A 25,343-nucleotide genomic window follows, 5' to 3' on the forward strand; every position below is an offset into this window, starting at 1 on the left:
AGATAAGAAACCCGACTTCATGACTTGACACAAGACACTCTTCCGATCCGTACCAAGTCTTGACATCAAGACCCATTAAGATGAGCCACCAGGTGAAACCAAAGAGGGTGGGCGAGTCGGACGGGGGAGAGTTGCTGTCACAAAGCAGTGCCGAGTCTGCTTTTCATATTCTGACACACGGACGCATTTGGTAACCATTAGAAGCATTAGAGCGGGGTTGCGAAGGGGAAGTTGGCCCGTCTTCAGAGTGCGCTGGTTCTGTCGAGGGAGGGGGGGGGGGGGGGGGGGGGGGGGGGTGCCTATCACGGCTCACGGGTCCTCAGACTTCACAGTACCATAGCTGCTGGGCGGAGGGTGATGAGGGAGTTCAAGTCAGACAGATGGGTTCACGGAGCCCTGTAGAGGGGTGTCTCTGTCTCGGCGCCTCTGGACTGGCATGGGACAAGGTCAGACACCGACCCTCACTGGACTTGGACAAGGAGGCCAGAGTGCGGGTGGGGGATGCACTTCCCACAGAAGCCGCCACAGCGGCCATAGATTCTGGTGCCGTCCTGTGTCAAAACACCATAAAACCATGGGTAAGAATCCAGGGTTGAGGAGAGAGCACAAATACAGAATACAGATGTTTACACGTAAATGCCGAGCATGATGCCAATGGAAACAGTCGTACCTCAGACCTGTGCACCTTAACTGAGACATAGTTGCCCTGGGAGACCCATTTGGTTGCCTCGGCGACCTGCAGTCCAGTTCCGGTGAGGTTTATACTAAACTGGCCCTGTGGAATCAATAACAGACAAGTTTTAAATCACTGGGATAAACTACCAAGAGGACAATTCCAACAATTCCAAATATCTATAGTGGATAAAAAAAACCGTGGACATGACTCTATAAGCAGGCTGAGGTCTGCCCACACATAAGCAGGCTGAGGTCTGCCCACACATGCTTCAAATCTGTTCTCACATCCACCTCAAGGCAAAGTCAGTGCATATTCTTTCCACCAGCCCAGGGGATGGAGGTGTTGAGTGGGGGGCAAACTTAACTCTGACAGCTCCAGATCCATTTCATACACTTCTGCAAATCCCAGGGAAGACAATCTTTCTAAGTGCTTTCATAACTGTGCCCAACGAATCTCTTAGCACTTCTCTTTCTCAAAAATGTTTTGTTTACCCAGCATGAGGCTCGGAGAAAACTGTGGTCGCCTCCATATTGAGCACAGAAGCAGGCAACCCCCCTCATGTTAGTCTGAGCTGCTCGATGTTTGACACATGGGGAAATAGGATACAGTTATCCCTTGGGTAACCCCCCCACCCCCCACCTCACCTCCATATGGTTTGAGCGTGCAGGCGGTGGTCTTACCTGAGGGCATTTGGCTGCACTGTAACAGTCCCCCGCCGTAGCGAAGGGCACCGGCCTACCCAGCACAGTTTGGGTGAACTGCAGGTCCGTGGCTGCAACAAAGCATAGCCACATGTAAGAGCAAGAAACAACTCTTAGTGTACACTGAGTCCGAAACATAACAGAGACAGACAGACAGACGAGAGAGAAGAGAAACAACGGCTCAACATAACAGAGAGAGACTGACGAGAGAGAAGAGAAGCACTGTGACTAAAAGTACAACTTAAGGGAAAAAATATGGAATGGAAACTAGTGTGGCATGTACAGACAGACAGGGGGGGGGGGATGTCAAACCTGGGGCCCCCTGCAGCATCACTGCCCTGGTCTGCTTTTGCTGTACAAGTCTTTTCCAAACAGGCTTCAGGCTCCTCATCTGAACCTCTCCTTGGAACTCATTACTCATCTTTCCTTTTTTCCATCCTTCTGTCTCTTTCTCTCTCTCTCTCTCTCTCTCTCTCTCTCTCTCTCTCTCTCTTTCGGCCTCAGCTCAAATGGAGATGTGTGCCATGTACCGTGCCATAACAAGGGCAGCTTCAGTGGGAACATATGCCATCAGGATGTATGTGTGTGTGTGTATGTGTGACTGACTGTACATTTTCTTTTTTCTCGGTCTGAAAGTGGTTCCACTTGCCCTTCCCCGTGCAGAAAGTAGCCTTCCTACTCACGGCTAATCACCGCTAATCCCCCCCACGCGTCACATATGCGCTAACGAAAGACACGCCACGCCACCAGGGCCAAGGTGGGGCCACCTCAGCTAATAAGCCATTATGGCTGCCAAGAGTTGCATTTCACAGTCATTGTGTGTATGTGTGTGTGCATGTGTGCATGTTTGTGTGTATGTGTGTGTGTGTGTGTGTGTGTGTGTGTGTGTGTGTGTGTGTGTGTGTGTGTGTGTGTGTGTGTGTGTGTGTGCATGTGTGCAAGTTTGTGTGTGTGTGTGTGTGTTTGCATTTAACGTTCTGCCCTGATGAGGTGACCATAATCGGCTTCAATGGCCAAGCCGCAGGCCTGAAAACAGAAGGAGGCAGGAGGGATTGCGTGTATGTGTGTAGTCCAGCTTTGGTAATGCCCATGTTGAACACTGGGGGGCCTGGGCAGAGACATGCAGCAGAGATAAGGGTGGGGTGGAGTGGACGGTAAAACATCCCCACCGCGTGGAATCATTACCGGTGAGTTGCGAGGATACGGCTCCGTAATGACTCACTTATTATCCGCATGGAGCTGATGTCCAGCCGCACCCTGCTGAAGAGCGTGTAGCCCGCTGCCGGGTAGTCGTTCCTGCACTGGCAGTCCTGCCTTCTGCTGCCATTAAATGGGCATTCAAATGGGTTCTGGAGCCTGTCGGTGCAAATGAAGGGGTCAGGGACAACCGTAGAGACTATGCTATGGACAAAATGTAGACAGTAAGAACAATATGATACTATCAAAAATAACAGACAATACTTAGTAAACCTACACGACGAAGGACAAGACAAGGGCAGTGCGAGTAATGTTATACTGTATACTTCCGACTCCTCAGTAATGAAACGGTTAAACGTACCTGTACGCATACACTTCAGAGAAGTTATCTGTCTGTCCACTACGAAGTGTGACGTACTCCTTTGGGAAGCTGGTGTGCATTTCAGCACAATAGATCTAAAAAAAAGAATTGTGCTCAGTAAGACCATGATGCATTGCAATCAAAGTGCCGTGTGTGTGTGAAGGGTAACTTAGATTAACTCGTAGAGTAGATAGACGTGTTGACCACAGACCTGCAGGATCCTGGATTTGACTTTCAGGTAGTGTTCCCCATCTTTCCTCAAGCCTTCCCTGATCTGGACCTCTCGGCAAGTTGAGAACACCTCACCTGAGATGAGTCCAGAGATACAACATGAGAACTGCAGTAGGCCTACAACATTCTCAGCGCAGATGGAACATTTGTTCACAAAAAATATGGTTCACATTTTACAAAGGGATAACTTTTTGTGTGTGTGTGTGTGTTGTGTGTGTGTGTGTGTGTGTGACTGATATTCTGTTTCTAAACAGTCATCTGTTCTCTCCCATGTAGTAGGACTTTTACCTGCAAATACCGATGGCTGTGATCACATTGTTCCACACCACCATAGCCTATAATTACATATACACATATAAGGCAACGTAGCTCTGTCTACTCACTTTGTCTCTTTTCTACCCCTCCCACCCTATTCTCTTCCATCTCCAGTGTGGAATGCTGCCGCAGTCTTTCCACCCCATCTACCTGCAGAAACCCTCCGCTCACAGCTGCCCATTCCCACCCGATCTACCTGATCTACCTGCAGAAACCCTCTGCTCACAGCTGCCCATTCCCACCCGATCTACCTGATCTACCTGCAGAAACCCTCTGCTCACAGCTGCCCATTCCCACCCGATCTACCTGATCTACCTGCAGAAACCCTCTGCTCACAGCTGCCCATTACCACCCGATCTACCTGATCTACCTGCAGAAACCCTCTGCTTACAGCTGCCCATTCCCACCCGATCTACCTGATCTACCTGCAGAAACCCTCTGCTCACAGCTGCCCATTCCCACCAAACTATTGTGCACAAATTCTACTCTGCTTATGATACATACTGTAGGCCAACCTATTTACCCAAATATACACACATGCCATTATTGATATAGTTTTCAGCTTCTTTGTTCTGCTTATCCTTGTAATAGTATCATTATGAGCACGTTGTATACCCACTAGCTAAGATGTTCGACAACAAATACTTTGATTTGATAATTGTTATTGGCACTATATAAAAAAGGAAATACGTTTGTAGCTTCCAGGATCTCCTGTTTCTATCTTTCTTTGTGTGTGGGTGTGGTGTGAGTGTTGTCTGAATGCACATGCGCAAGATGATGATTAGGCTTTTGTGTGTGTGTTCCCCCCCTGTTCTCTCAACAGAGGAAATCTCTGTTTATTTGTTTCCCCCCTTTGCTATTTCTACGTGGTTCACGGAGAGATCCTTCCCGTTCCCTGATTGGCATTCATACTTGAGTTTGCCGAGGTCGCCGCAGCCCGAGCATATCATTTTAATTTCACTTATGCTCGACTTGGAGGGGGAGAAATTAGGGACCAATGCTCCAGTGGATTCCCCGAGCCGTGTCTAAACATCCTGAAACGTGGGGAGTGAACCTGCGAACCCTGGCACACGGCCCTCCACTCACAGGGGTCAAAAGTGAAGCCCGCTCGAACAGATCCTGTGAGAGCAGCCATGTTCTCCTCTCACTGTTATCAGCCCTTCGACCCAGCGGAAGGACCGTGGCGGTATTTATTGCTTCAAAGACTATTTGCTGCGGAAGGGGGGGCCGAGTCGATGCTTAAATTACACTCAATGTGCTGACATCCAAAATATGCTGACTTCCTGAAAACGCGATCAGTTCCCCGACTGGCGTCCCTACACAGTCAATTTAGTTTCATTACAAAGGACATTCCTCAATGCACTAAAAAAACATAGCAACAGCTGACACCGTCAGATCTACGCTACGGTGAGTGTACTTCAGAGAGCAGCAGGAAAAGGCTCATGGGGTGGTGTCTGTGCAGCTAGCTCTCTGTGTGGCTCACATTCTCTCAGGCGGCAGGCGGCTCTGGACTCAGGCCTCTCGGACGGACTGCAGGCCTTGGAGGGGAGGTGTTTGGAGGTCAGGCATTCCACCCAGCGTTCCATCACCCCAGCGCCGCATGTCTGAGAGCACTGACAGGCAGAGAGAGGGAGAAAACATCGCTCTTACTTTCACAGTCAGAGAAGTAGCAGAGATGATTTGGGTTTTGACATTACTTCTTCTTACAGACCAGGGAGAAAACATCACTCTTACTTTCACAGTCAGAGAAATAGCAGAGATGATTTGGGTTTTGACATTACTTCTTCTTACAGACCAGGGAGAAAACATCACTCTTACTTTCACAGTCAGAGAAGTAGCAGAGATGATTTGGGTTTTGACATTACTTCTTCTTACAGACCAGGGAGAAAACATCACTCTTACTTTCACAGTCAGAGAAGTAGCAGAGATGATTTGGGTTTTGACATTACTTCTTCTTACAGACCAGGGAAAAATGCTGAAACTGTTTCATGGTTAGGTAACATCACTTTGCAGATTTAAAACAAATTGGACTTCAACTACCCCTGAAACGGGATGTCTGAACCCAAGACCGACTCGCGCAAACCCCTTTACGTACTTTGCTCCATGGGCCAACTTTCCAGTGAAGGGTGGCCGGACACTCCCTGATACGGCACTGCTGGGTGTCCAGAGGCTGGGGCCCTGGGCACTGGGAGTGGGCGGAGAGAGCCTCGGCAGTGTAGGGCCGTGGGTCGGTGGATGAGGGCACCGCTGAACAGGACACCATCCTTCGCTGATACCCAATGCCACAGCTGGCTGAACACTGCAATAAACATGGACACATTGACTGCCTGAACAAAAAGACAAACGCATTGGATAAATAATGTTAACATTTTAAATGTCTATATGTTCTTGTGGATCCATAGCTCCAGGTTTAAGATCTCTGCTTGCTCTTGAGCCATTGCGCACAGTGAAGTTAGACACTGGCTTTTGTAAGTATCTGATGAGCACAACATGACATGGTAGATCAGGCTAATACTTAAATGAGAGAGATCTAGAGAGCTGAGAGAAGTGTAGAGGGACCCAATGAGGGCGGAACACACTGACGGGCTGGCCGATGAGGGCGGAACACACTGACGGGCTGGCTAACCTGTGTCCATGCTCCTGTCATCCACATGTACTCGCAGGCAGCTCTGTGACAGGGCTGGTGCAAGGGGGGCTTTGTTAAGGGGTCACACATGCTGTTGGGAACAGGGTTCATTCTCGTGTCCACGCACAAAACATTTCGGCTCCTCAGCCCCTCGCCACATGTTGCATTACACTAGATGGGAAACACACAGACAAAACATGCTTAACAACAGTCATGTGGCTTATAATTAGCCATGCTACTGTGCAAAATGGTCTAAATCAAAAGAAACAACACTTTTCTTAAGCAAAGCTGACACACACACACAGGCCGTTGCCTATATGTGTCAATGAGCCATTTGTATGGATGACTTGTAGTAGCATTGTATGACCACAGAGGGCAGTGCTGTATAATTTGTAAGCCACAGCCTCTGCAGCTGCCAGGTAAGGTCATATAAAGATAAGAAGGCGATAAGTGGAATATGAAGAACAATATGAATGCATCATAAATGACTGTTGCTGATAATTCTGTTGATAATAATTAAGTGGAAAAGAGCATAATTTACCAGACGCTTGTCTGATGGAAAAAGCATAAGCACATGACAGCATGCCTACTGTGATCGAGATGGCATCTCACCACATATACAGTTCCTCTAGCATACAGGGTCAGACGCTTGGGGGAGGTTGGCACATCAAAAGAGACACTAATTCATTAGAAGTCCCTACATGGTGCTCCTCTTTTGTGTCCTAAGCCCTGAAGACACAGCTGAGACACACACACACACACACACACACAAGATGAAAAGGGAAGGAAAGAAAAGACTCTCTGGGCCCGCTGACATCACCCCATTCACAATCTAGTGTAGATACTCATCAGCGCTTTGAGCTCCTCTTCTGTGATGATGTTATCACATGATGATCTTATCATTTAAGCCCACAGCTCTGATCCAGGGAGAAATGGGCCTCCTTCCTGCACCTCTAGTTCAGCCATTTTCTCTCTCTCTCTCTCCTACTCCACTTCTATTCTCTTTGTCTGCCCAGCGGGGGTCTCTGGGAACACTGGCAATAACCGTCTTTAATGGCGCAATTAAAAGCTCTCAGCCCCACACAAAGCTAATGACTGATATTAATTAAATGTGCACAGTAGGACCTGTGGTCTGCCAATTAATGAATGAACAAAATTACGATCTGAGCGATAAAACTTTAACGGCAGGCCGGGATGAGCCGGCTGGAATGGCATGGCTTCCAAAACCTCTTCCAGAAATCCTCTCGCTACCACATGTGGCCATATGGTGACGCCTGCAGACATCCCTTTAAACCCGGGACGTCTGCATGAAAGACGGGATCCAGATCCACCGGCCCGCTGGGCTAGAGAGGGAAGCGTCTCCCACTGGCCGCCATTCAAACCTCAGGGCAGAGCAGACAAAACAAGAGGCAGCGTACAGCGCGGTGAGCGCCAGGCTGTTTGATGTCTGATGGATAGAAAAACCTCAAAACCTGACTAGACTGAGAACTGAGAGTGGCGTTCTATGAATACTCACGTCGTGCCACTCCTCTGCTGCCCACATGTGATGGTGGCAGTCTGGGGACAGGCAAGGCTGGCCAGTGGCTGGCCGCAGGCGGGCGTCGCACAGATCCTCAGAGACTCGACCAGTGCCCTTCAGGCGGCAATACACCTCTCTGCTCTGGACTCCGATTCCACAAGTAACGGAACACTGGTACACACACACACACACACACACACACACACACACACACACACACACACACACACACACACACACACACACACACGCACGCGCGCGCACACACACAGAGACATGTTTCATGAAAAAAATTAAACTGACCTGTCACTGAACTCAACTGGTGATAGCTCATATATGGAGATGTTGTTAGATTAGAGTGTTCATGAGTTGCAGTGTAGCTATTAGAGTACCATTTGAGCATTTTCTTATTCACTTTGAACTAAATGCTTTTTCTTGAAACAAAACTCCTATTTAGTCCTCTAAAAGGGCTTCACCAAGACATAAAAGGAATGTTGATAAACAACCTAAGCTATGACCTCTGTATCTTCTAAAACGTGTCTGGCTTGTATTGTCTAGTGAAGTCTGATCATCAGTTCAAACACAGGTATATCATGCCTTCAATCTCTTTGAAGTTTTTGTAGAATAATTACACTTGCACTGCTCCCACCAGTGTCTCCCTGATTAAACTCTAGCTGGCTTTAGGAACAGTGGAATACTCCCCTCAACATATGGTAGATCCTGGGGCAGTACTGTATAAATATGCTTGGTAAAAGTGAAGTAATTGTATGCAGATGTTTTTCAAATGATTTTTTACATCTTACGCACTTCAACTTGCTTTACGTTGTGGTTGATCTGGAATTTAGAGTTTGGACTGAACACAAAGAATACTGATGGAAATCTGACCTTGGCTGAGCATCAAATCGAAAGCTTTTAACTTGACATCAAATAACGTGTAGAAATGATGTGGGGTTAAACATAAAGCAGAGAATGGTATATTAAATCCATAAAGCGTGATGTATGACTGTTGTTTTAGACTCCCATGAAGTCTGATTTTAGGAACAAACTCACTGATAACATGTGTTTAAGGGTCATGTCATTGGAAAGTGGCAGCACACATTATTTGACAGTTATATTTTCTGCTGGGGAGTGTCTGAAGTCTGGCTGCACGTGTTTGGACTATGCCAGGGAGGGAGCTGTGTTTATATGTAGTTGCGGGGGGGGGGGGGGGGCCAGATTGTGTTGCCTGAGACATCACTAGATGAACTCCTCAGCCACTCTCTGATTCTCAGGAGAAAAGGGGGCAAGAAGCACCCCTTAGTGAGGGTAGCCACAGGCAGCCCAGGCCTCCCACCTCCCTCCCCCTCCCACGTCCCCCATCACCTCCCTCCCAGTTCCTTCTCCCACCTCTTGGCTGCCTGGCTGATGCAAGGGCCTAACAGTGGGTGCTGAGGTTTTCTAAAGTTGTCACAGGCATGGATGTTAAGATATAAAACATGTCTTTATGCTCTACTTGTGGATTTCATGGTTTACGCTGGTATGTAAGGGGAGGTGATTGCTTCCAGACGGGCAGAGTGGTGAGTGAGAGGCCCCTCGTGGTGGATAGAGAGCCAGATAGACAGACAGACTACGTGAGAGGGAGAGAAAGACTAAAGAGACAGAGAGACTGTGACCTCAGGAAGGTAATGGAAGGCTACCGTTGCACACCCAAAAAAGAGTTTCACAGTCATGCTTCAGGAACAGGTATGGTCCAACTACACTACACCTCAGTTCAATCTATCCTCGAACCACCCACACACTGTCTTCTCCTACTCGGCCTGAGGTTGCAGACCTTCCTCCTGATAGATTGTTGGTCTCTGAACCCAAGATGTGTACTCCCCCCTCCCCCCTGTGAACGGCCCCTCGGTGGAGGATGTTTTGAGTGTGCGGTCGGCTCCGTCCTGACTCTGACCTTCTCCCTAAACATGGCCTATTGCCCCCAGCGGGTCTGACTACACTAAAAGACAGCACTTCCTCCATTTGGGATTCTTGGCTGTGGGGATAAACATATCTATCTGACTATTCTTTGGAGTATTTCTTGGCTGCTGACAGTCAATAGTGAGTTTCAACATAAGAGTTTTGAAACACTCTTGTAAGAAAGCTATTGTGCACAAACTTTTTTTCTTCTGTCTTTAAATAACTAGTTTCTCAAGTGGACACAAGTGGAGTGGTCTTCTCTTTCTGAAGCATTATGGTTAAAACTGCTATTTCACTCTCTGAATTCTAAGAATGGATTTGACATACAATTTTCCACATTCTGAACGGATTGCTTCAGGGTATAAGAAATTAATTTCCGTGTATCATTTTGTTGTATGAATCAAAAAATGTAATGCAAAACAGGGCTGCCTTCCCCCTAGCCTAGATAACACTTGAGAAACAAACTTGGCAGGTTATTAGAGGAACCCTTCTTAGAGAGTTACATGCACACACTCCCAAAATATTTGGACACTAAGATACACAAATCAAGTGCACTGTGTAAAAGGCAATGTAAACCTTGTCTGTGATGTTTAATTCCAGTTTGCAGAGGAATAGCAATGTGCACAACGACCCAAACATATCTCTCGGACATCTGGGGTACGATGGCCCACTTGGACTGGGAAACCTCCAGCTGCTAGCGGGTAGCCGCAGGGTTAGCTGGTATTTTGGAGTTAAGCGGCGGGGAATGCATACCTCCCTCCACCTGTTGGCTTTCCAGCTGGGGCATGCCCCAGCCCTGCAAGCCTTCTGAGACCTGGGTCTTGACAGATGACTGCAGTGCTCGTCCTCTATCTGGGTGAGGTTCTGGTATACACAGACAATGTCTCTCTGCTTGGTCCCTCTGCCGCAGGTCACAGAACACTGGAAGAAAAGCCAAAATACCAACGTCAGTTGAATCTCTGACATCAATCACAGTCACAATCCACCTAAGTGGGGGTTTAAAATGGGCTACAGCATTATGTTACACAAACGTACAACATTACAGAAACAAATTATAAGGTTGATCATTGAGGATACGTCTACACCATGATGTTGGTCGGTCATACAGAAAAGATCATGAAGCATAAGCGTTTGTACATCTTGCAGACATCACCATCAATGAGTTACCTGTGACTTCTGAAATGAAGTTCAGCTGCTACTTTTAGTCGGCCTAATTATGACTACCAAAAATGTACTGATCCCCCAGCGGCTGTCTGGACTCCAGAGTTCAAAAGCTTGAGGTATGTACTGTATAGAACTAAAGAGGGAAGGTGGATTTTGAGACTGATGCAGAGATAAAGCCCAGCAATCATATGGTTTCAATAAGGGGGCTGACATACAGAGGAGGGAGCAAAAGAGAAAGAGACTGAGGGAGAGATAAAGAGAGAGAGAGAGAGAGAGAGAGAGAGAGAGAGAGAGAGAGAGAGAGGGGGAGAGGGAGCATAGACCCCAATGGGAGAGACAGTAAATGAAAATATTCTAGACTTTTCCATCTTTTTCAGTCCAGACAGCAATTAGGGCCCAGCTATTCCTGCTCAACCATGGCAGCCTTGACACAAAGCCACTCCAAAACAGTCTACATGGAATATGGAGGATGTGTATGGCTGGCCAATTTTCCAGTCCAGATAATAAGCATAATATATCTTTGTTGATCAATTATGACGTCAGAAGATTACATAAGACTAAACAGATGCATTTCCCGTCCTCGTTGTGAGATCTTGGTGGTCTTACCAAACCCTAATGGGTATATGAAGCCATTACTTCATTTACTACAAGTCCACAGCCTTTCCTAGATCGGTTCTTATCTTCAGTAGACACAACTTCAGTAGACAAAACTATATCATAAAAAATGCAGGACTGGATGATCCCATCCCTAAGTGGATGCAATAAAGGCAGGTTTGTGCAACACTCCCTCTTAGCACTGTCCCATGCTCTGGGTTTCTCAGCAGCTATTTCAGCGTCCTCAAACAGACAACACGCTTTCATTTCCTTCCAGAGCAACAGGCTTGTGGTTTGCGCCATGCATACATAACATACACACAGTAATTACAGAGGCATTTTAAACACGGGGGCCGCGTCATCTTATAGTACACATCAAAGGGCCACTGTGATAAGTGACTGATCCCCAACACGCCAGGCACACAACAAGAAACCTCTCCAGATTGCTCAGAAATGATAACACTCTGCTCCCCTTTCGCCATAGATAAAGCTAAGACAAGCAAACATGTTGATAGGGGCAAGGTAGGGGGAAGCTCCTCCTTACTGCTGGAAAAGAGAGAAGAGGGAAGGGAGCAGGAGAGTGAGAAAGAGAAAGAGAGAGAGAGAGAGAGAGAGAGAGAGAGAGGAGGAAAAAAGAGAGGAAAAAAGAAAATCACAGCCATACAGGCAGTGTTCCTCAACCAAGCCATATCTGCAGCTCAGCAGTTGGAGAGGACATTATATGGCAGTCTGCTCCTCCCTCTCCTCTCTCCAAAGGGCCCCCATCTGTCAGCTATTAGTTCACCAGGGGCTGGTAGCGGAGCGCTCAGAAAAGCTGGCAGTGTGCGTGGGACCAGAGGACAGTTTCACCTCCAGGAGCAGGGCAAAGAGGATGGGGCAAGGGCAGCCACCCCCGCTCAATTCAGACAAGGAGAGAACACAGCCATGCTCACAACTCAGGAAGGTAGGTCAACCGCACTTTCACTAGAATAATAAAACTGTTATTCTATCTACGTTTTGACTTTGACTTGTGTTTGCCATATAAATTATAGATTTGTTGTTAATGTTAGTTACTGACTTGCTGTATGGGCAAAGTTATAACATTAATCTATTTCATATTGCAAAGATTATGTGTATGCTGTATGCTTTAGATCACAAACATGTATGGCTTTATGCTATTCAATTGAAAACGAATGTAATGTAAAATGCAATAATGGCAATTTTCGATATGTTTTAGTGTACTGTGTTATAAATGTAAACTATGTTTTAGTGTACTGTGTTGGATTCCATGTGTTTAAGTGTTGCTGCATGGAGTGTGATGCTCTAGTGTTGAATGTCGATGTGTCTTGTTGCTATATAGTACACCAGACTTAGACTGGGTCCCTCTGAGGGTAAAGAGGCGACAGTTGGGAACATGAAAGACATGTCAAGTTGTACAAAAAAAACGTATGAGCACAGTCATGTCATTCTAATACCCCTGTGGGTCCCAAGGGGAAAAGCCTTTCTTTGGAGATGGTGTTGCCCTCCCACGTTGTAGCAACAATTCATTTCACATGACTAGGTGGGTTAAGTCTGGTATAAGCCAAAGATAGTCATCTGGAAATAATGTATGTTACTGCATAAGGAATGCTTCATCAAACGAAACCTTTGGTTCGTACGTGCCAAAAACGTCTCTCTACATAAAGAAACATGATTGCGGTTCTGTTGTTAAGGAAAACTCCTAAAACTAGCTGTGAAATACAAGCAAGCTGATGTTAACAGCTAGCAGTACCTATTTTGAACAGCAGTCTCTAGAATTTCACTGCTCTGAAATGCCGAAAAGTATACACTCAATTCAGATTATGTACAGTTATGGGTAGTATATGTATGATTTGTTTTTGTATCTGTGTGGTATTTACAGTAGATCATGACACAAAGAGAAATTGTACAAGGGCCCGACCAAGGGTGGTATGAATGTGGCGTCAGCCATGGCAGTCTATCTGTGGAGGGTTGTTTTTCATCAACTGCTTCATTGAGGGGTTTTTTGTGTGTAGGGAATCCCGGCTGCAGGCTAAAGATGATCCAGTTCCCTGCACTGTCCTTTAGACCATCCAAGCGGTGAGACAGAGGTTCTAAGGCATGAGGAGACCAGAGTTTGTCCATTACCAACCAGCAAAGGTAACTGCACTGGCTCTGATCTTTGGCATCTTCCAAGACAGTCCATATTAGATTTAGATGAACGACTTATTAAAAGACACATAAAAACACAACTATGTTGTTGTATTTGAATATTGCTATTGTTTAACAATATAAAAACACAGCAGTTTAATCTAAGCTTACACATATCAAAGACCGAAATGCATTAACATCTCCGCTAAATGTTTAGAGATGTCGTACATTTCCTCCAAGTCGTTTAGATGGTAAATATGCTGTGTTTACTCTTTTGTGTCATTCCATTACTTGGGTGCAAGTTCAAGCTCTTCAGAGTTGAGGGGGGTTTGATGGTGTTTGACTAAGGATGACAGATGTAGCTGTTACATTCTAATGCATATGGAGGTAAAAGTAGTAAAAACAGTATAGAAAAACAATTTGAGTTGTATTTTAATAAATAAATGCTTCATAAACTAGTCCCATGTCCAAACTAACACCATATCCATATGAACATGTGAACGGCAAGTTTGAATTCCCGATCACAGCAGACAGGGCAGACACAGCAAAGGGATCATAATACCAAGCATATGTGCTCCCATGTTGCACAGGCTCTTCAAAGGGGCTCAGCACTGACCTGCAGCCAGTCCAAACTCAAGAGTTGTGTGAAGACAGTCCAGAATATTACACCGCTCACTAGCAGACACACAATACACATGCTGATCACATGGCAACAATCTAAGATCGGGGGGGGGGGGTAATCTCCTTTTTTTGTCCATATTTCTATGACTAACTGATAAGGAGTCTCATTATTGCAGTGAAGGTCAGATGACATCATTTTACTGGAGGCTGTTTGAAAATGAGCTATCAGTCTAGTTGAAACATGCTCATCGCTAACTGACACGACAAGCCCAGAGTATGTCACAAAAACAAGGGGGATTATAGAAGAGAACAGGAAGACGCATGTGCCTTTTTCCCCTTGTGTCAAGGTCCTTTTTTCACAGCGGAGAGAAGTCAAAATAACACATGCTGTCGACGTGGGAACAGCTGGGAAGAGTGGAGGCTTTGAGGGGTGGAATGCCGGAGGCCGAGCCACAGATCAATCATCTGCCGGGGTGAAAATAACCACCCTGACCTGATCACCACAAAAGAGAGCAACTGAGCTTAAACTTAAACACGCTTTACATAAAAATGTGTATATTAAACTCATAACCACACACAGTTATGAAGACACTTAGCTGTCCCCTGAATATAGCAGCTGTAGCAAACAAAGTTTCCTATGTTTTATTTCATTATGTTACTGCCACCTTTTGTTTTGAGGCATGAAGATTCCGCCCAAGGACGAACCGCGCTTACAACAATGGACAACTTCCACTTGTTTACATATTTTCTAGGGCGAACAAGGTATGTGGTCACTGTTGTTACATAGATTACACAGACACAGGCTGTGGTTCTCAAAAATCAGTGTCCAGTCAGCTGAGGAAGCCATGATTTTGCTATTGCCGTTCTCTGAGAAAGCATGGCGGTCAAATAAACACTGCTAAGACAGCATATAGAGTTTTCTGTGCACAGTTTTCTTTGTAAGATAACACCACTCAGCAAAGATAAACTGTGCAGCCATAAGTCAACACCAAACAACATAACTTGGACCTGTTCTCCCCAAAAAGCTCATCTGGAACTTATTTTTAAATTTTTCATCCCCCTGCATTACGGAATTCTCTTGGGTATTCAATGAACACACCTTAGCTTGCTAGATAAGGAAATAGAGAGCTTGGAGACTGACTGGACAGTGTGGCTTAGTTACATTTCAATAATAAAATTGATTTCTCTCAGTCAACTTCATCATACAACATACTTTACTAATGTCTGTGGATGTGTATATTTGTTCAATACTTTCGAGCGTTACCCTTTTTATCTTAGCATCCAGAGACATTGGTATCAAAGACAGAGTTGAGTGGGAAGGTCCCAAATTCTCATTTAGGGGTTTGCTGACGCTCAACACCTGCTCCGCATGTCTCTCATTAGCGCATTCCTGCTAGCCCTGCGCCCTGTGTTTACACTGCTCAGTTTAATGGGGACATTAGAAGGTGATGTTGTTCTACGTTGCAGTGTGAGATGTTGTATTTACTGAGTCTGCTCTGGCCCATGGGCAATTAGCTGTCTCTTTAGTGAGCGCAGGTGCAGGCAGTGGTGGCTGGTTAATGCAGGGCACTCAGGCGCCAGCATTTTCAGAGAAGAAAATCTACTTAAACATATTGAACATAAATGAATTAGCTAATGGAAAATTATTATGAAATAAATATAGTTTACACATACAATGCACCTGTAGTCGTGCCAGCATTCATTACAATTTAAATTTTAAAAAAAAAACGTAGCTAGCTGACAGGTACTTTCAGGAGATGACAACTTCGAGTGGAATCATGGAGCTGGCTAGCTGGATGCAGTGTCTTGACACCAAAGAGTTGACAACAACATACCTAAAACTTCTGAAATCTTTCTGAAAAAAAAAAATGCGAATAGCACAAAAGTAGCTGCAGCCATCAGCACAATACCAGATCATTATCGCTGAACAGCTAGATGAAGCCCAAATGATTGACACTGGAAGGCGCAAAGAAAGAGGTGACAAAAATCGCCACATCCTGTTCAGAACAAAAGACCGTGAAATTTAGTGGAGCTTTTGAGCTGGCTGAGTGGTCATGAGAGTGAGAGCTTGAAAAGAATTACAAATTTTCTCACCAACACCGTGACTCAGGAGAGACTGAATGCATTAGCCATGCTGTCAATGGGAAAGAGACTGCTGACTGAGATGACCACCAGAAAAACAGTGAGAAATTTGCAGGCTAGAAGGAAAGAATGGCAAAATGTATGTTCAAATAGTGCTTTTTTTGCCCCCCTCTCTCTAATACTTTAGTACTAGCTGCCAACGGCCAGAAAGTTTACCCATGCCTTGGCATTTTCATCACAAGCAGTAAGTCAAAGGTTGTGAAAGGTTCTTTGATTTGCTGTAGAGCATAAGGAACATAGTTGACCACCTTTTCATGTTAAAGAGGCATTACAGGTTTTGTCTGAAACTAGCAAGCTAACTAGCCAACAGGGAATAGACTTGCCTTGTAAACAAATCCAACTACACAGCTGGCACTGATCAAAGCTAGCTAGCTCGCTGACCGATGTGTTTCTAGGATACATTTGGTGGCATCATGCTGTAATAACTGTTCACACATTTTGTGCGTTTTCAAGCCCGTAGCAAAAAACGACATAGCATGGCCCCAGGGTATGACAGGTGTGTTTACCTGTCCTACTACTACTATATACCATTACTAGTATACACCATCAGTTTGACGATGTTATAAAAAAAAATAGCTACCTACCAAAAAATACCTTAAAAATCTGCATGCTGTGTTAAATAGTATCTGTTTGATAAAGCTGTTGGCTAACTGTGACCAGAGAAGTTTGTAAAAGATGTTCTCATCCCAAATTTGTGTTCAAAATGATTTGTGACTAACCAGTCTGCACATTGCAATCAGAACTACTACTAGCAAAGTGCATGTGTGCCATGTGATTGAGTTTGCATAAGATACCCAAGGGAAAAATCCTGACAGCTGCCATTGCCTGTGATTCAAGGGTATATATTTTCAGTCAGGGGTCAAACACTCAGCTCTGGAGTAGTGCCATTCATTATTCTGATGAGTACGACGTTATAACTTGATACTTTCGGGATGGGGAGACATACTGTGATACAGATGGCGACGTCTTTAATCATGGCCGGAGACTGGATTAAGTATGTAACATCGATGAGCAGTCTCCGACAGACATACTGGTATTTCCTCCCCATCTGCGCACCAGCGGCCCTTTCTGTGTAGCGCTCAACGAGAAACAGACCGGACAGGTCATGGAGAACGCATAGAACGAGAATGGGCCTTTAAAATGAGTAGAAGTCAAACTGGCTCAGTGTGGTAGGCACATCTATTGTATACTACCAGAACAAAATGTCATATTATCAATGGAAGACCAGTTTAACTTTTCTTTAAGTTGAAATAGAATGGAAGTGATGGTCTTAAGCTGCCTTTGACAAGGATACTGAGTTTCTCTATGACACCTTATCGCCAAACGTTGCTCCAAGGCACTAGCTCACTCAACAACATGAACCACACGCCCTGAATTATTTTCAGTCTGTGGATACAGAGGAGCTCAAATCCAACTAGTGATTAAGGGATATGTCCTTCCAAGATGATAGAATCACCTCAAAGAGAGGATTCACTTCTAAGCTTAAAAAATCTCTTGGAGTTCTGGTGATGTAAGTTTGAGGCAAAGCAGCAGGGCTGTCTGGTTGTCTTCCATGGGGCCTGCTCCTAATCATGTGACAAACAAGGGAAAGCCCATCTTAAACACTTCCAGACTGCTTGCGATGTCTCCTTTCATTTTATTCTGTTGTATCCCTAACCAGTTGGAGTGTCTGGCTTTACAAACCCCTATGGTTCAATGTCATATCAGGCTAAGAGCTTTTTGAATTGGTTCAAATACACATAGTTTTATATATTTTACAGTATTTTAGTTTATATATTTTTACAAAAAAACGAATTCTTGTGAGTTCACAGCATATCAGTCTCTGCCAAAAAACTGACCAAGTTTTAACCTCAGGCCAAACTAACGGCTATAAAGAGAGGCTGTATTTACTGGAAAGACTCTTTCTAACATTTTCTGGGATAGACCTATATTGTTTCTACCATAATATATGATTTTTGTTTATTTTTCATTATTCTGTCAAATGAAGCATTGCATTTTTTAATTGGGCATTTAATTGCTGTTTAAAAAACTGGCCACAATGCATCAAGGTTGGCAGGGATTTGGATACAAATATTGGGAATGAAATCTGTGGTCAAACACATTTCTTTGATTTGAAACAGACAGGAAATTGAATAATGGGGGTATGAAAACAAGGTCACTCTTCTGTTCAAAATATGGCTTTTCTCCATGTTTTCCAACTGTTTGGCCCTTTTAATAAAGCCTTAATTGCCTTTGTCAAAGTTCCACTTTTGTTGAATTTGCATGTATTGGCCAACATCTGCAAAATGTGACAAATGGGTATTCCGTCAAGGCTAACTATTTACTTCTGACCTGTGATATAACTTTGGCTATAAACAAAGGCAAATTTAGTATCAACATCCAGCTCAACTCTGAGAAGAACCCGGCTGTGAGGAGAACGTGTAACTCACTGCTTGCCTGCCTGCGTGACCCTGATCAGGAAACACCAGCTCGCTGAAGTCAGGGGGTGTCTGACCCAGCAGTGACAGGGATCACGTGCGCCCTAAGGGTTCCCCTGGTCCCTCGGGACTATACATACGACATGTGGATTTCATTTAAGCCTGAGCGTCAAGTTGGAGGCCAATTCAAGCAATCCGTCCCCCCTCTACTACGAGTCAGGAAGCAACCAGCACTAACTTTTAGTAGTTGAAATCTGGAATTTAGAAATGTATCAGGTTTTGGATCCAAATGAGTCATTCAACTGATACAAAAGTATGTACAAACTGATGAAATAGCTTTTGTTTTGTTTTTTGATGGTTACCTCCCTTTGTATTCAAGCTGAAAAAAGAAAAAAAAATTGGTACACACAGCAAGCTGGAATAATGCCCTGCAACAATGCAACATCACCAACATGTCTGAGTGCCAAGGTAAGTCTTTTAAAAAGCAGATAATGAAGACTAGCATAAAATGCTATTGCTTATGAATCTGTTTGGCTCCACACAGGAATCCTATACATACTCTACAACAGACTTCCTATTATAATAATTACTTACAATAAGAAAAGTCTACCTAGCTTTGCTAGAGTGTTTTGCTATCTAGTTCTTTGCTCTGTTTTTGCATAAAAAATGACAAATGACCTAAAACTTGCGTTGGAGGAGGCTGGGTCTATACATGTTCCAGGGGGGCCCCACAGTGTGAAAACAGGTCTTGCATAACTGTACCAACTCATTCATTGGGTTGAAAGGTCAATTTACTTTGCAGCTACGAGAAACATCCCAGTAATGTTACGCAAATAAAAACCTACAAAAAACAGGCCATTTCCTTCCTTTCCAGACAGATCCTAAGCCTCTAATAAACTAGATGCTTTCTACAGGACATAGCTGGATAGAGCATATTGCATACACAAGGCTTCACAGAATGGTATGTAGTGCTTATCTGCCATTTTTCTCAGAAGAACAAAAATGCATGAACCAAATGCTGAAATGTAGGGCAACTATTTATGCCTCCTTATTTTATGTACAGTAGATCAGATTCAAAAGACAAGTTTTGGCAAAATTACAAGGATAATAATTGTCCTCCTGAATGCCAAGCTATATTTGGCAGATATATATCACTTATGACTAAATGGTGTATGTATAAATATATGCTCTAATACTAGCCATAAAACATCACTGTTGATATGGCACATAATACTTCAGCTGCTAAAATGTATGTCTCTTATATAACATGTTTTACCTCCTATGAACCAGTCGACTGACACACACACTACAATAATGCTATTTGAACATGTTATTATTCATAGAGATAACACATTTTTGTGCAATTCCAGAAATTGAATTTCATTATAAATGTGATTCTTCTGAAATGTCTTTCTAAAGCAATGCCCAATGGGTCTTCTATTTCAAACACACTGTTCTTTAATAACTAACTCATATGAAGTTCTTCTCAATAAACAACCGTTTTGCAAGTTTTCCATTGTAGTGTTTCTCAAGTTCAACAGCCTTGCCAGCACTGATTAATGCCAATTACTGTTGTAAAAGCAATACTTTTAATGTTTCCTGCCAAATGCATTACAGCGAACCATATTCCTGAAATTGTAAACATGTGCTCTAGCCAGTGTTTGATTTGGAGAAGGTATGTTTTCTCTTGGGGGAGTTCACAGAATAAATAATGAAGAGAATAATATAATAAAAGTCGGTGTCTAATATGGTCTTTACACCAATGGCTACAATAAGCAACCATGCATTAATACACTTTGGCATGCTATGCTGAGAAAGCAGAAAAGCGTTATTTCAGTTGTAACTCTTCTAAAAGAACTCACTGATTGGTGGTTCAGCAGTCACATGACATTATTAAATAGGTACAGTAACTTCATCACGGAAGTTAAATAGCTTATCAGGTTTGCAGACATTCTGTCTGGGCAAATAACTTAGCCTCCTCAATTAAAGCTCTCTCTCCTCTATCTTTCACAAATCTACCTCCTGTCGATCTTTATTGAGTAAAGACTATGCTTGAATATGCTTGGTTCCAATTACTCAGGAAGTCTAGTAATTACTCAGTTTGAGTGACAGGTATAGATCACCACATATGCCATCAATGGGACTGTGTCGATGTTCAGCATGGTTTTAATTTAAACTGTTTATCTGTTAGAATACAGATTTCAGGTAGTGGGATGTTGAATGTTGCTACACAGTGTTTTAAATATTATATTGCCTCACAGTATCATATCGTAACTAAAAATGAATTTGTTTTGTCATGTTAAGCACAGGTTATGACTTTATCTCAGCCCTTCTGGCAAATATTCCACTGCATTTAATAGTTCTGATAACATGGATGAAACATGCTGTTATTATTCCAGTGTAGATTGGCTTTAAGTGTTTTCAATAAGTGCCCAATAAAACCCCACCCTTATTGCTTTACAATCCATATAAACGACTGCCTAGAACCATCGGGTGATACAATGTGTAAAGACAACACAAAAATTACACAACCTTTATGTATCTTTAATAAATTTACAGTGAAAAAATGGCTATTCAACATTTGTATGCTTTTTCTTTTGCATGTGCATGGAAATAAGCACAGAAAACCATGGAGGACGGGTGTAACACAGACAAAACAATTGACAATATAAAGGTCCACTAGGTGAAGACAGCTATCAGGCAGAGGCATGGCTGAGAAACACCACGCGTAACAGAGAAGTGCGGCAATGAGCAAGATACGAATGCGAAGATGGAGACATGCGAAGAAGGACTCATGTGGATGGAAAACAGGAAAAAAAAAAGGAATTGAAAGAAGATGTTTGGAAAAGTGGATGGCAGTAGAGTTTACTGCACGATAGGGGTTGAAGGTCAAAGAGAGAGTTGCCTAAAACCCCACCCATAAGAGAACACAAAAGAACAGGTTGAAGTTGTGAATCACCTACTGTAAACAAATAAATAAGTCTCATTTTGAAATAAATCCTTCAGAAACATAAAAAAAACTGTCCCAAGAAAAAAAAACACAATATATTTATGTATATATATATATATAATGCAAAACAGCAACAAATGACCACACTGAAAAAAAGAGAGGTATTCTGTGTTTCAACAGACATCTTAGCATTTTTGTGTGTGTGTGTGTCTGTGTCTGTGACTGTGTGTATATGAGGTGTGTAAGTGTGTGAGAAGTGTATGAATTAGCACCAGTTGATTTCATTCATAATCTGAGAAATCGCACCCGAGCTACATTACTGCATGACTTAGAGTAAACGGAATTCCAGATCAGGCAGGTCTGACTCCTTCCTGAGAGAATTTTGGTACAAAATGCAATGTATTACCTTATAGGTTCCCAAGCCAATGATAACTGTCTATGACTGTTAATGATTGAAACACTCATCCTTCAAAAGAGAACGCTGAAAAAACTCAACCATGTAAAAACACTGAATCTCACTTCAAATGTTGCCCAGTAAATAAATATACGCATGAAAAAAAATCTCACAGTGGATTGACTGGCGGCATTTGATTACACATTATGCATCTAACAGCAGAATCAAGCAGCTGAAATCAATCTGAGCTGTCCAAGATGGAGGAGACTGCTGTTATGGTGTCATGCTGAAAACAGTCTACATAATCCCCCTGACTAGGGCAGTCATCCTACTGAGGGACATTTTCCACAATGAAATGATTCAATAATGGAAACAAAGGCAACAGTGAACTTGGGAATGCATGTTCTCACACTGGCAACACATTAGTCTTTGCGTGTCTACATGCACTGCATACTGTACAAACTATTAATTATGGCCTGTTTGATATTGGCAGAGGCAAAGGCTGTTTATTTCCTAATTATGTTGTAAATAACATTAAATAATAACTCTGTGGTTGATAATAAATAGAAATTATTCTATCAATCAATTATATCAATTAAGGCTGACAAGTGGATAAGATTAATACTCGTTTAGGCAGAAATGCACTAACTGGAAGCTATGATATGCGGATGTAGGGGGAAGAGGAAATTCCTCCATATTGTGTTCAAATTCATATTTCGTATTTTATCTTTTTATATCCTAAAGTTTTTATCAAGAATACAATGATAAAACGCAGACGATGTGCTATTCACCTCCATAATAGGCTAACAGCTATGGCTTCAGATGATGAACAAGAGGTCTTACCAAGAGCACCAGTTAAAAATAATAATACAAATAGTACGCTCATGACATATAAAATTGTTCAAGTTAAAAAAATAAAATAAAAAATAAAACTTCAGACTACATAAACACTGATCAAACTGTACACAAGATACACTATATAATATACAGGAACAGTCATTTGTTGCTGTTTGAAAGGTAATATAATATTAGAACTCTTATACACAAATATACACTTGTGTACTCGGATTACAGGGGGAGATGGGGGCACCTACCTAACAGACGTTTACTTCACCCTTCACAAATGAAGGTAAATATCGTTTGGATTACCCATCTGTCTACAGAAATATGTGTGGTTGGACAGAAGTGTCCTGCTAATTTATAGTTTTTCATTTGGAGCCTTTGCTGCAGATTGCTTACATGTGTTTCTAATGAATCCTGGTGGAGAGCAGCACTTAGTGTTTTCTTGCTTTTCGTTTCTCCTCTAATTAACACCATGTCAGTGTCAAGGCTGCTTGGGTGGGCAGACGCCGCGACTAGCACTCCATAAGCACATGAGTGCTACACACACACACACACACACACACACACACACACACACACACACACACACACTCACACACACACACACACACACTCAACGTATGGGCCAGAAGTACACTCCCTGTAATTAAGTACTTGCGCCATGGGACGCACCACAGTGAAAGGGAGCAAAGGGGTACGATTTGGTGGGGCTGGGATTGGATGGGGGGGGGGGGTTTGGGTAAAGGAAAAGGAATACTATCGTACCGGCTTCCACGGTCGCCTGTGCCAGGAAGCACTGCCCGGGCAGGGCTGGTGGTTGCAGGGCTCCACATCGGGCGGCTTGTCCAGCACGTCACAGTTCTGGTCGTTCAGCCGATGTCCGTTGGGTCGCTGGCACACCACCAGCCGCGTGCGCCGGCCTCCACCACACGTCTGCGTGCACTGAGAGAGAATCCGGGAGTTAGTGAGGAACACAACGAGAAAACTACGAATACAGACTGAGAAAGAGAGAATGAGAGGGCGAGAGAGAGGACGTTTGGACAGGATCTGACCCAAGGCCACAGGCATAAATGGAGAGACATGGACAAAAAAATTGACATTATAGGAGGAAGAGTGAAAGATTGTGATGGAGACAGAACAGAAGGGTAACTAAGAACCACAGGCCTGGAAGAAGAGACAAACATGAAGCAAGTGTGGATAGAGGGGAAACAGGAAATGTACAAGATGGCGGAGGGAGAAAGAATGGGAAAGTAACATAGTAACACAACAGACACAAAGAAGAAAGACACAAAGAAAAACAGTCCAGTCAACGATTGACGTTGTGACGACCCAGCTAACCCCGCCCACGGGCAGATGGGAATATTGGTTTTGTCCTTGTCTCTGCTCAGGTGCGCGTGGTTGGCTGGAGGATATAAGGGCTACAATTCCAACATGGCGGTCTCTCTCTCCTCCTCGCGGCTTTTGTGCTTCAGTTGTGTTTTGTTTGGTGCTCCTATACTGATCCACACCACACTTTGGGCTATTCCTCTACACTGACTTACACCACACGTAGTTGATGTTTATTGCTTTACTATTCCAGTATTTCTAGTCTGTGTTAAACCCTTATTATTTATTAAATTCCCTTCTTATTATTAAAATCGTGCGTGGTCTCCCCATTTATGTTGCGTACTTTGAGCCGGTACGTCACAACGTGAACTTGAGAGTGGGAGAGAAAATATGCTTCAGAAGTAAGGAGACCAAAAGAAAATTACAAAATTCTTTTGCCTCATTTTCGGTGTCAAAAAGCGGCAAACACTTAAAACAACAACCCACACGAGCACATTCCTTTTTAATTAGTTTTCCATTTGAAAGTGTTAGCTTTTATGAGCTTGTTTGATGTTTATGAACTTTCTCAAAAAACTGCATCGGGAAACATTAATTTACATTTCCCAATTAAACAGTATCCAGAACGAGGGGGACCAAGCCCCTTGGTGAGGCCCCAGGAGATCGAAGGCCCCAGAAGTCTTACCTCTCCCCAGATGCCATAGTTCCAGAGTGGACAGGGGCCTGAGTCACAGCGCTTAGACTCGTCCGGCTTGACCCGCTCGTCGCAGTGGTTGGTGCCGCGGCCCTCGGCATCCTGACACACCACCACACGCCGCTGGAAGCCTCCCTCACAGGTGCTGGAGCACTGAGTCAGGACACACACATAGAGCCATAAACACACACACAGACACACTCATACACACAGATACACTCATGCACAAACAGTGTTTCATATGCACACGAGTCATATTCTCCTCACATGCATATTTATGCAAAGGACTAAACTATTCATTTATTTTAATCCACAGTTATTCTCGTGAATGCAGGGACCAATGGCACAGCTGCAAATATTACCAGCTCCAACACATCAGAAAACAGTCAAATCCAAACTACGTAAGTCAAATGGAAATAGTGCATCACATACTTGTAAGGATACTTGCATGTGTATCTACACAGTGTGAGTTCTATGCAAACATGCATCTCTACATCTGAGAAAGTCTCCCTC

General features: G+C 43.8%; 1 protein-coding gene and 1 long non-coding RNA gene across 2 annotated transcripts in view; one reads left to right on the forward strand and one right to left on the reverse strand.

The window, feature by feature from the left end:
• Window positions 1-294: 294 nt before the first annotated feature.
• Window positions 295-25,343, reverse strand: part of LOC105908782 (A disintegrin and metalloproteinase with thrombospondin motifs 20) — an 81,063-nt gene continuing 56,014 nt past the window's right edge. The window contains exons 27-39 of the mRNA XM_031565208.2: window positions 24,822-24,983; window positions 23,579-23,755; window positions 10,315-10,482; window positions 7,624-7,797; window positions 6,108-6,278; window positions 5,577-5,780; window positions 4,965-5,094; window positions 3,147-3,241; window positions 2,936-3,030; window positions 2,600-2,733; window positions 1,357-1,448; window positions 671-775; window positions 295-551 (exon numbers count right to left, since the gene is read on the reverse strand). Coding sequence (XP_031421068.1) covers window positions 462-551; window positions 671-775; window positions 1,357-1,448; window positions 2,600-2,733; window positions 2,936-3,030; window positions 3,147-3,241; window positions 4,965-5,094; window positions 5,577-5,780; window positions 6,108-6,278; window positions 7,624-7,797; window positions 10,315-10,482; window positions 23,579-23,755; window positions 24,822-24,983 — 1,797 coding nt within the window. The 3' untranslated portion in view covers window positions 295-461. The remainder of the gene's footprint in view (window positions 552-670; window positions 776-1,356; window positions 1,449-2,599; window positions 2,734-2,935; window positions 3,031-3,146; window positions 3,242-4,964; window positions 5,095-5,576; window positions 5,781-6,107; window positions 6,279-7,623; window positions 7,798-10,314; window positions 10,483-23,578; window positions 23,756-24,821; window positions 24,984-25,343) is intronic.
• Window positions 11,926-15,948, forward strand: LOC116220042. Its single transcript, XR_004163430.1, has 3 exons — window positions 11,926-12,262; window positions 13,332-13,455; window positions 14,415-15,948. It is a non-coding gene; the product is annotated as an uncharacterized LOC116220042 (long non-coding RNA).

This window comes from Clupea harengus, chromosome 3, assembly GCF_900700415.2.
Source record: "Clupea harengus chromosome 3, Ch_v2.0.2, whole genome shotgun sequence".
NCBI lineage: Eukaryota > Metazoa > Chordata > Actinopteri > Clupeiformes > Clupeidae > Clupea > Clupea harengus.